Source organism: Protopterus annectens, chromosome 6.part0, assembly GCF_019279795.1.
Source record: "Protopterus annectens isolate FY-2018-M chromosome 6.part0, PAN1.0, whole genome shotgun sequence".
Classification (NCBI taxonomy): Eukaryota; Metazoa; Chordata; order Ceratodontiformes; family Protopteridae; genus Protopterus; species Protopterus annectens.
Genome location: NC_056737.1, coordinates 647,727,560 through 647,739,601, shown reverse-complemented (window position 1 = coordinate 647,739,601; position 12,042 = coordinate 647,727,560). Strand labels below are relative to the sequence as shown.

Sequence of the window (12,042 nt, the reverse complement as noted above, 5' to 3'; positions counted from 1 at the left end):
TTGTCCGTATTCAAACGTTTGAGCACCAATTGACTGACAGCTTCTGCCTATCCAGTTGCTCATGGATTATGAACCCAAAATGCTCCCCTGGCATCTGTAGCGTCTCAGCAATTGTTTTAGCTGATATCTGCCAAAATCAGGTCCTGGACATGGTCAACAATTTCAGATGTTGATACCATTTGAGGCCTCCCAGACAGTGCTGCATCTTCGGGCTCAATCTCCATGCTAAAAGTTTGCACACCACTTCTTCACAGTTGAGTAAGAAGGGCACTTGTCACTCAGTATTTGCATCATGCATTCATGGATTTCCTTTGAATTTTTCTTCTGCAAGAATAGGAAGTTCATGATGGCTCAGAGTTCCACAATTAAATTCCACACTTTTCATTGACATATTTTTCTTCTGCAAGAATAGGAAGTTCATGATGGCTCAGAGTTCCACAATTAAATTCCACACTTTTCATTGACATGGTTCAATCAATGATCTGAAACTGTATCGAAACGTAGTGTTACAATTCTGCAGATTGGCACTTTCCAAGCTGAAATAACCCTATTAGGCAAAATAATGCTCAGAATTTAGAAAGTTGGTCAGGTTTAGAACTTTTTAGCACCCCCTCGTAAATAGGCTAAAATAATTTAAAAAAAATGTTAAGAATGCATCACAGGGGATTCCGCTCCTATGGAACAGTCTTCCACTCTGCATAAAGCAAAGTACCATGTGGTACAAGTTGTTTCCGATAGCATCATACATCCTAGCACAGGATAATTCATGAAAACCAGTTGAGCAGGAACTTAATGGACCCACATGAGTGAATGTTACACAGAGAAATGTTACACAGAGAAACATTTCTAGACCTTGCCAAAAGGTGACGTGTACCAGAATATACCTCTTTGCTTCTCTCCTGAACAAACTACTGAGAAAAGTTGGCTGCAGAGTACCACACAGACAAGTTTGGATAGGAGTTGTGGAGTCCTCCCCTAATTGGGGGAGTATGTTCCTATATGCTTTTCTTCCAGTGGCAACACTGGTTAGCCACATTCTGTAGCTGTCGAGGGAAACCTTTATCATTACCACAGTATTCTAACTTTTTATGCAATGCAGGAGGTCTCTTGTACAACCTAATTTGTCCACTTTGAGCAGCTTGGAGGGTATAACCTTACTTCCTTTTGGACATCTTTACTGTAAGGACATGATAATAATCATGAGGAACTGTAGGAGGCCAAGTACAGGTAATCATGTAGCAAAGAGGAATAGGTTTGCCATCTTGTGTCAGAGAAGAACCCTTCAACCTAGATGAGTGGCTGTACTTACAGTTCCTGCAGTACCTCTCCTGACTTTTTTTTTTCCGTAATGGCTTTGCATATACTTCAGTGAAGGTGCAACTTTCAGCCATTTCTGCCAGTAATACTCCTGCTTGGCATCCAGCCCACCTGTCATGCATTTTCAGGAGGGCATTCTGCACCTCATACCCCATAAGTAGACTTTATTTCCAGCCTGAGAACTCATCTTTATATGGAAGAAATGCAAACCAACCGTTTAGTACATTTGCTGAAAACCAAAAAAGGTCACCTGTATCCAAGAACATGATTTCTAAGTGAATAGCACACTGCATTGTGTTTGTCACATGGTCTGTGGCAGCCCTGTACAAGAAAAATTCAGACAGCATTTTCAGATGACATTCTACTAGGGCCACTGTTATTGCTACAACCTACCCGACGGGAGGTAGTTCACAGGATATTTTAGATGTAGCCACATGATCCTTGGACCATACCTTTTTGAAACATTACAGATCAGACTTTGTATCTGGGACTAGAATCGAGTGTTCTGCCATGCTGAAAGGCATACTGCCATCTCTTATGCCCAGTAGTCCAGTTACTCTGTCAGATCACCAGTTTGGGTAATTTTTCCTGAAATTATGAATACAGCAGTGATCTGCATAAACAACATAGTACATTAGTGTAACCAGTGTGCCAAAACAGTAGATGTTCAAGTGTGGTCACTGTTGCAGTCTTGGTCCCCCTACATGCATCTCCTATGTCTTTGTGGGAGCATGTTTCCTCCCCCTTTATATGGTTCATTTTTCTCCTAGCCTTACTCAGGAATCTGAATCATAGGGAGAGAGAGCTCTTCAGGTTGTCCATTCAGGAACCTTGTTAAAATTGCTCCATTCCAGTTCTGCAGCGATTTCTACCCTGGCTGACACTAACCAAGAGGGAAATGCGAGAGTACCAAAGGTGGCATGGGCAGATGTCACCTTTATACCCGTTACATGAAGTTGTCTGAGGCAGGGCAGTTGCTGAGGGAGGGTGCCACGTTGTGAAAATCTGGCGGGACTTGAGAGTTCAGCCTTTGGCAGAGTTCCCTGAAGTTCTGCCTGCAACATTGACCATACTCGCAGTTTGTGTGCCATAGTGCATGCATGCAAGCGTGCGTGCATGCATATTTTAACATCAAGATAGCTGTTTCTCAGAGTTGGATGAATACTTCAGGATACTGCAGCTTTGGACTTTGTATATGTTTCCATCATTTGTACTTTTAGCTCTGTTCTGATGAGGTTCATAATTGTCGTCCTTGAAACTTCAAAAGGCATCCAGTACCATAATGCTTATGATATACTTGTCAAGTTTTCATGTGCAAATGTGGGGAATTTATGCTGAGTACAAGGTTGTGGCATCTTAAAATATTCACCATACTATGAGATACAGTGTGTGTGTGTGTGTGTGTGTGTGTGTGTGTGTGTGTGTGTGTGTGTGTGTGTGTGTGTGTGTGTGTGTATATATATATATATATATATATATATATATATATATATATATATATCTATGTATATATGTATATATATATATATATATACATATATATATATATATATATATATATATATATGTGTGTATATATATATATATATGTGTGTGTGTGTGTGTGTATATAATGTATTATTTGTTTATGAGAAAGGGAATGCGGGGGGGCTGGCAAAGGTTTTCCACATGTGGGAGTAAGAAAAAATTGAGAAGTATGATAAACTGAAGAAATTAGAGCAAATCTCAATATTTACAACCTTAAGAAGGTTTTTTGCAGACCACTCTAGTGAATGTTATTTTCTAGAACTTGTTAATTGATGGTGTTGAATTTTGTTTTACAGGTTACTGGTTACTTGGATGATTGCTCATGTGATATTGAAACCATTGACAACTTTAATAACAACAAATTATTTCCTAAATTACAAAAGCTTGTGGAAATGGACTACTTCAGATACTATAAGGTAATTTTATATAACTATAATGCTGTTCATTTCAGTGTTTGTATTGTTCATGTGGTATTTATTTTAACAGTGTGAATGTATATGTATACTATATTGTATATGCAGTCTATGTATGCATGGCATTTTTTCAGGTATCTGCATTGAATTAGTGATCTTCAGTTCTCCCTTCATGTAAGCTTTTTGCTTGTGGAATGCATTTACTGTTGAAGGAATTGAGTATGCATTTTATAAATTTTTGTGTCTGTGTAAAAGTCATGTCTTCAAGTGTTGCAATCAGAGCTTTTCATAATTCATAAAAAGCTGTATTCATTAATGTTTGATGCAAGGGCACATTTTTCTCGCCTTCAAGGTTCAGTGACTCCGGAGATGATTATATAATCAGTGGAGGATAGAGTACAGCCTCGATATGGGAGTTAGGTTTACTTCATAGGAAAACTAAATTTTAAAGTTTCAGAAAATTGAACATTTGCATATGCTGATCTGTCCTGTTACTTTGGAAATGCAGACAGAAGTCTTTTTAAAAACCCGCAAAAGTCTGAGTTTAAGTTTAAAATTTAAAGGAGGGGGTTATTGCATTTCATTTTCATATCTCCTACAAAGGTAAAAGGTGTTCTTTTAGCACTTGCTGTGTGGAGATAGGGTGCTGCTGAACTCTGATCAGTGATCATAGGTTGTACCTTCCCCAGTGTCTGCTATAGGCTCAGTAGACTACAGGAGGCTGGTTGAAGAAAGTCTCTTATGGGTTGCCTCACCGTAATCTTGTACCTTCTCTCATTGTTATTTGGGCACCATCAGATTCCTCTGCCTCAAGCTACTCCCAAGTTTCTAATACTTTAACTCTACAATTCTTTTCAAGAAGACAATCTGAGGAAGAAGACTAGGTGTATTTGTAAGCATTGTTCTGATGTTGTTAATCTTCATTCATTCCTTACTGGTGGGTTATCGGTTCCATCTTCAGAACCGAGCCGGCCAATATCAAGCTCGCGTCAGCCAAAATCTGTCAAGCCAAGGTCCTACGCAGAATGCTCTGCTCCCTGTTACCTCAGATCTCATTTGCCGCATTGCTCAACAGCTGTCTCAAGCCACTCTCTCAGCCAAGTGTCTAATTTTTTGACAGTTTATATATTATTACTCTAAATTTTTTCACAAAAATTCTAATAATTTCCTAACCTATCGCACACTTTAGACTCTCTCCCTTCAGTCTTTTCCCTTTATTACCCTCTTTTCTTACCCTGTGGTAATTCTCCATTACCATTGTTGGTAATCCTTCCTTTTTTCTTTTTACCTTTTTCTTTGGTAGCCGTTATTCTTCCTTTTGGTACTGCACTACTTCTCCACACCAACTATGTCGGATAAGAAAAGTTCCGTTGGTTTCAAGCAGTGCAAGGATTGCGGCCATAAGTTACCGCTTTCCGTTGGCCATGACTTATGTGTATACTGTCTTAATGTCTCCCACTTGACTGTAGATCCTCTATGTGGGATTTGTAAAAACTTCTCTACCAGGACTCTCAATGAGAGGAAGAATAAGTTCATTTTGAAAGGTCTCCTTTCTCTGAGGCTGTTTCTGGGTCGAAGGGCTAACTCCCTCCTGTTAAACCCAGCAACAGGCGTTCTTCCTCTTCTTCATCAAAGTCGCTCCCTTCTTCTCCCTCTGGAGATCATAGGGAATAGACTCACAAGAAAGTGAAATTGATTACTGCTCCGGCGCTGCCACCTGTGACCCTGTCGGCTCCAGGTTCTGCACCGCCCCAAATGATCAAGACTACATCCATGTCTCTTTTATTGATATCGCCACCGGAGTTCCTGGTGGAGACAACTATGGTTCCGACAGTTCTGTCGCAACCCCTAAATGCACCGTCAATACAGGTGCCGTCACCCTCAGCTCCAAGTATGATTCTTCTGTACTCCACGTCGCAGACTTTTTCGGCACTGACCTGTACTTCGGTGCAGTCCATCTCGGCACTGTCCTTATTGTCAGTGCAGACATTTTCCACTATGGCACCGTACCCTTCGGGGCAGACCTTTGCCTTTATGGTGCAGACACCTTCAACTACTGCGGCACTGACATCTTCGGTGAAGACTCCCTCGGTTCCGAGCTCTGCACCTCTTGAATTAGCAAGGACCAAATATTCCCCTTCATTGGATCCGTTTGCAAGCAGTCAGTATAGTCCTTTCCTAGAAAGGCCAGAATCGCCATCGGCCTTCTCCATGAGGTCAACCAAGAGTCTTTCTGAGCAGGATGTGTTGCGGCTTGTTGACCAGTTGCTTGTGGCCAGAGGTCTTTCTCAACCATCGAAATCCACATTCTCTCATTCAGGTGAGTGTATTTTGCCTCAAACCCCAACGTATACTCCTCTTTTGCCTTTCACTCAAGTCTTGAAGCCAATTACTCCGACAGCAGCTTTCCTCTCTCCGAATAGTGGATCTCACTTTGGAACTAGAGTCGTCCTTGTGACCTTCGGTGCACTGGGCATTGGGCTCTTCTCGGGCCAGTGGCTGTGCCATTGGGGAGGGCATTCCTGGCTCCACGCAGATTTTTTTTTTCTATGGCACCCTCCAGGGATGCTCTTTCTCTTATGGTTCACGGTCCTCTTGAGACTCCTTGTCTGGGGGCAGGCTCGTCTGGGCGAGGTGTGACCCCGTTTTCGAGGTTGTTGTGCTCTGTTTCGGACTCCCTTCCCTCCTTCGGTGGGCCAGCCTTCCAAGCTATGGAAAGGATGCTTGCCTCTGCTGGCAAAGCTCATTTTGTCGGAGTCCTCTTCCCCCCTCTCTGCCGCATCTGCCACACCGGGCACAAGAGCCTCAGGTCTCTGCTCCTCTGGAGACCCCCTCTTTGCAGTCTTCCTCAGAACCTCTCACTGAGGAAGCACCCCGCAAAGCATCATGTAAGAGGAAGCACATGGACTCCACTGAGGAGTCATTGACTGAAGATATGGATTTTGATGATGGGGAAGGGTCCCCACAGTCGCCCTTGATGAGGAGTCCTTTGGTGACATCCTCGAGATCCTTAGACAGAGGGGTGTCTAGAAGCCCTCTAATCCTTCCTGTGAGGAATCCGTATTCCTGCAGGCTTTTTCTATTTGGCCCTCTACCTTCTGGGTCACCCCGCCTGCCAGTGAGCTCATCATGCAACACGCATGGAAGGCTCCTGATACCATGGAAATGATACCTAAAAGGCCAGAGAAAATATTATCACCCCCCCCCCTCCTGCTGAGCACCCCCACTGGTCACGTGGTCTTCAGTAGATGCTATAGTGGTGGCAGCTGCTACTAAGAAGGATTTGGCAGAAGAGCCAAACTGTCCATCCGCTCAACAAGGAGTCCAGGGCGATTGACAGATTAGGGAAGTGTGTGTTTGCTTCATTGACCTTCACCGTAAGGTCTTTGAATTATTTGGCACATTTTACCAGGCTTCAGCGAGATCTTATCAACCAGCTCTCTGAAACCTTGGCAGGAGCTGTTTCTGATGAAGTCCGTGATAATGTGGCTTATCAGATAGCCACACTAGAGTCCATTTCCAACTCTTCCATGCGTCTTATTTCTCACATATTGGAAGGGACAGCTATAGCGGAAGGCGCAGGTATAGTCGCCAGATGACATGCTTGGATGCGCCTTTGTGACTTTGCGGACTCCTTTAAGGCTTCCTTCATGAATGCACCTATAGAGGCCGCTTCTTTGCCCCTAAAGTCAAGGATATGCTGGATGGAGCAAACAAGATGGCGAGATCTTGTCTGCCGTTGGTGTCAGACACTCCACTCCTCAGCTATTCTGTTCCAGAAATCAGGGGAGTGGAAAGATTTGGCACAAGAAATCACAGGGTTCTTTCTGGGATGCACGTGCCAAGTTCTCCCCTAGAGGCAGAGGGGGAAACTCCAATGGAAGATGTCACTTTTGGGGCAGAGGAGATCTGCGAAACCAACATTCCAGAGATTCTTTCTCTGGCCAGCCCTATCAGCGCTCCTGAAGCATTGACCGACTGCTCACCTCTGGAAGCGGTCAGGGTTAGTTTCTCCTTGTACCCTGCTGACTGGCAAGACATAACCGATTCTTGGGTACAACGGATTATATCCAGAGGCTATCACATCCCCTTCCATCTTTGCCCAGTCTCAAGAGTGTTACCTGACATTCCACCCAGTCAGAGGGAAACAGCAGCACACAAAATAAAAAACCTGCTACAAAAAAGTCATCCAGACTGTCCCCCCAAAAGAGATCGGATCCGGATTTTACTCAAAGTTCTTTTTAGTGCCAAAAAAGACAGGGGACTAGAGACCAATTCTGGATCTCAGTACACTAAACAAATTTGTAAAAACAGAGAAATTCTGGATGGTCACGTTTCAATCTGTCCTTTCTCTTCTGGAAGAAGACGATTGGATGTGCTCTGTAGATCTTCAAGATGTGTATTACCACATAAAAATGGACAAACACTCGAGGATACCTCCACTTTTGTATAGAAGCCAGTCACTATCAGTTTTGAGCCCCGTCCTTCGGTCTCTCTACAGCCCCCAGAGTGTGCACAAAATGCATTGCAGTGGTTATCACTCACTTGCAACTTCAAGGATTCCAGGCATTTCCATATCTAGACGAATGGCTCCTTACCGCCCCCACCAAGCATCTACTGGAAGAAGCCCTGCAGTATACTCACTTAACCTCTAAGCGTGGGAACCACTATAAACTGGGAGAAATCCAACACAACCCCAACTCAGTCTTTGGAATTTATAGGGGTACTGTTGGACATGAGAAATTGCACAGCATCCTTTCCAGAACACGGACTTCAGTGAATAAGTCAACAAGTTCAACCGCTGCTCTGTCACCACAAATCCCCAGTTCGATCTGTACTTCAACTATTGGGGTCAATGGCAGCTTCAATTACCAATGTTCCTCTAGCCAGATTCCACATGAGACTTCTTCACTGGCTACTTCTCACTCAGTGGTACCCTCTACAACATCCTTTGTCTTTTCAAATAAGTGCAACTCAGATGCAAGCAAGATTTACTCTGGTGGATGTCTTGAAATCACAAACAATGGTCTCGCCCTTTCAATCCCCATCAACTGATAGCCACAGTGACCACGGACTCCTCCCTGATGGGGTGGGGGGGTATGTCAGGGAAACTAGGTCCAAGGCACCTGGTCGGAGACAGAGGCCCTTTTGCATATCACTGTCCTGGAACTGAGGGCGGTGCTTCTAGCGTTGCAAGCATTTCACTCCATCCTTCCATCAGGGACTATTGTGATCCAATCAGACAACATGTCAGTGGTCTGGTATATCAACAAACAAGGGGGCACCAGATCTTAACCGTTATGCCAAGAGGCCTTGAGAATATGGCAATGGGCGATGGCTCACAACCGCTTTCTGACTGCATTGCACATTCCTGGGAGCTCCAATGTGATAGCGGACAAATTGAGCAGGTGCATTCTACTGCCTCATGAGTGGTCCCTCAATCCTCTGATGGTGGCAAAATTCTTCAACCACTGGGGCCTGCCTTGCTGCGACTATTTGCCTCCCCAACCAACTACAAGTGCAGCAACTACTTTACCCTGATCCCCCATCAGGACAGTCACCAAAGGATGCTCTAGTCCATGCTTGGCCCTGTGGTCTTCTTTATGCCTATCCTCCTCTCCCCCTCATCTCCCAGTTTCTAAAGAAAGTATGACAGTTGAAGAGCAAAGTGATCCTCTTTGCTCCATATTGGCCTCAACAAGTCTGGTTTCCCTTTCGCTGGTCTCACCTGCTAGATCAACCGTGGATCCTCAGTCCATCCCCAACATTGATCTCCTATCTGCAGGGTCTGATTCACCCCAATCTAACAAACCTGAAACTGACAGCTTGTTTTTTTCCACTTCCTATGATTGCCAGGCATGAAAACCTTTCGTCCCCTCTGCACAATATTCTTATTGCATCTCATAAATCGTCCACCAGACTAATCTATCTTAACAAATGGAAGAGGTTCTCTCTCTATGGGCAGCAGATAAGCAAACAGACACCTTGTCAGCCCCTGTCTCTGTGGTATTGGATTACTTATCACATCTTTTCCACTCTGGGGTGTCTGCCTCTACTATCCTTGTACATTTAGCTGCCATCTCAAATTTTCATATTGGTTTTCAAGATTCTTCACTTATGTCACACAGTCTCTGTAAGACTTTCTTGAAAGGGGTTATCCACCTGAAACCTCCCTTTAGAGAACCCATACAACCTTGGGATTTGGATTTGGTTCTGCAAGCTTTAACAGCTCCACCCTTTGAATCTGCTTCTTCTTGCAATATAAGATATATGTCTTGGAAAACTTTGTTTCTGATTGCAATCACATTGGCCAGGCAATTGTCAGAACTTCAGGCCTTATGCATTAAACCTCCCTATCTTTCCATAAGGATAGGGTATCACCGAGAACCAGTTCTACCTTTTTACCAAAAGTGGTGTCAGAGCGATCTATCAACCAGTCTGTTGATCTCCTAGTGTTCTTTCCTAACCATTCTAACAAGGGAGAGTATTGCCTGCATTCCTTGGATGTTCATAGGGAAATACATTTTTATCCGGACAGAACAAAATCTACCCGTAAATCAGGCTTTTTCTGGACCTAGATAGAGTAATCCTGTATCAAAAGTTACAATTTCTCAACCATGAAGCCAATGTATCACCCTTATCTACAACAAAAACAATATTGCCTTGCCTCATAGTGTTAAAGCACATTCTACAAGATCTATGGCAACTTCAACAGCTTTCCATGCTAAGGCTTCCCTCCATGATATTTGCTCAGCTGCAACTTGGGCCAAACCTCATACCTTTATTCTTCATTACAAATTGGACTTGGCCTCCAGAGGTAGAGCTTCCTTTGGCTCCATGGTGCTCAGGAATGTCCTTCCATGAGGGCCACCCAGGAGTACAGGTAGCTGGGGACTCTGCCCCATCAGTAAGGAATAAATGAAAATTAACATCATCAGATAAAGAAGTTGTCTTACCATAACGTTCCATCTGTGTTGTTGATCTTCATTCATTCATTACTTCCCACCCTCCGTCCCCCTTCCAGAGGTTCTTGGTTGATCTCATGTACTCTTTTCTTGTAGGTCTGTTATGATCAGAGGTAGTCTCTACTTTTATCTATCATTTTGCAAGCTCGATCTGGGGTAACAGGGAGCAGAGCATTCCGGGTAGGACCTTAGCTCGAGTTTTTGGCTTATGTGAGCTTGATATTGACCAGCTTTGTTCCGAGGACAAAACCGATATCCCATCAGTAATGAATGAATGAAGATCAACAACACAGATGGAACGTTATGGGAAGACATAACTTCTTTTTTCTTATTGTTTAACTGAGGATGCTAACCCATTTCATCAATTTTACTTTCTGAAGTTATTGTTTTCTGTGAAAGATGACAGTTTCTTAGCGTAACAGGACATGCTTATAAATTTGTAAGCTCTAACCAGGCACTGCTCTGGATAAACCCTCCTGATTTTCCACAGATTAGGGATTGTATAGTTGACAATGCTCAGCATCCCAATATTCCAGGTTTAACTGAAAACCATATATATTCTTTACCTTTCAAAAGTTCCTGAAGGAAGAAGCTGTTCCCCTTTTTTCCAGTTTGAAGCAACCTAGAGTTGATTATTTTTTATTTGGGGTTGGGGGTAATAGAGAGACAGCTTCTGTCTGGTGAGGGGGGTGTAGGAGACTACTTTTTTTTCCTGAAAGAAGTGTTTTAAGTATTAATAGTGAATGCATCTTCATTTTGTGGAATTTGACTCTCACAATAATCACCCTATCTCTAGCTTCCAGCTCCACCATGTTTTACATGGGGCTTCTGAATAGTGCCCAGAGTTGTACGGCAACTGTAATGCAGATCTGGGGGGGGGGGGGTTTGGCTGATGATTCCAGAAAGAGTGCTTCTGATGTAAGGGAACTACCATCAAATAAAGAAGCTACATCTTTGACATATGTAGTAAAAAAGTGTGCACATTAATTTGCACAACAGTTTTTAATCAAATGTTAGATTTTAGAGAGGATAGACCATCTCTTAGAAAGAGATACCAAAGGAAACTCTCCAAGCTGAATAAAACAGTAAGTTTGGTGGGAACATGGCTAAGTGTAACTAAATAATGCCATATATGAATCTCCTAATGCTGCTGATTTTTGAGCTGGTCTTGAAATATAATGTCAGGCTGAGACCTAGACTTATAAGTATGAGAATATCAAGGCATAATGCCTTGCTTGGATATTAGCTTAACAAAAGATTTTGACTGTTGTAGAAAAAGAGAATACCCAAACAGTCCTTTTCCTAGGATTGCTCTTTGTTAAAGAAATCATTTGCCAGAAAAGGGAAGCCACAGGCCAGTCAGCTTCTCTAGAAAAGTTGGTTTAGTTCTAGAGGAAATTAGATGTTTGATAACTTTTTCTGGTACTTTTAGTACCCCTTTTACATTCCCTGAGATTCACACACTCCCACTGGAAGCCAAAAGGGTTCTTTTCTAAAAGGATAAACTCCCTGCAAAGGCAAGACTAAGCTGAGTCACAGAGCACCCCTACCCCTTCTGCCCTGCCTTTTCCTTATTCCACCCCACTGTCTTGTCTTTCATCACTGCAGCCTGGCAGCAAACATTCGCATACAAATGGATTCTGAGAATAATTTGGAGAGGATAGACTTAGCAGTCATTAGAGAATCCTTCTACTTTCTGGGGAATCCCCCAATTCTTACTAGACCAGACAGAGCTTTTTCCCCCAGTGCTCCATCACATGGTAGAAGAAGAGGTCATAGAATCAATGCCTGTGATACACAAAGGCAAAAGATTTTACTCC

The 12,042-nt window shown here is 43.1% G+C and overlaps 1 protein-coding gene across 1 annotated transcript in view; it reads left to right on the top strand.

Annotated features, from left to right (window-relative positions):
- Positions 1-12,042, top strand: part of ERO1A (endoplasmic reticulum oxidoreductase 1 alpha) — a gene marked incomplete at its 5' end in the record, with an annotated part of 649,578 nt that overhangs the window by 49,524 nt on the left and 588,012 nt on the right. The window contains 1 exon segment of the mRNA XM_044074334.1: positions 3,141-3,260. Coding sequence (XP_043930269.1) covers positions 3,141-3,260 — 120 coding nt within the window.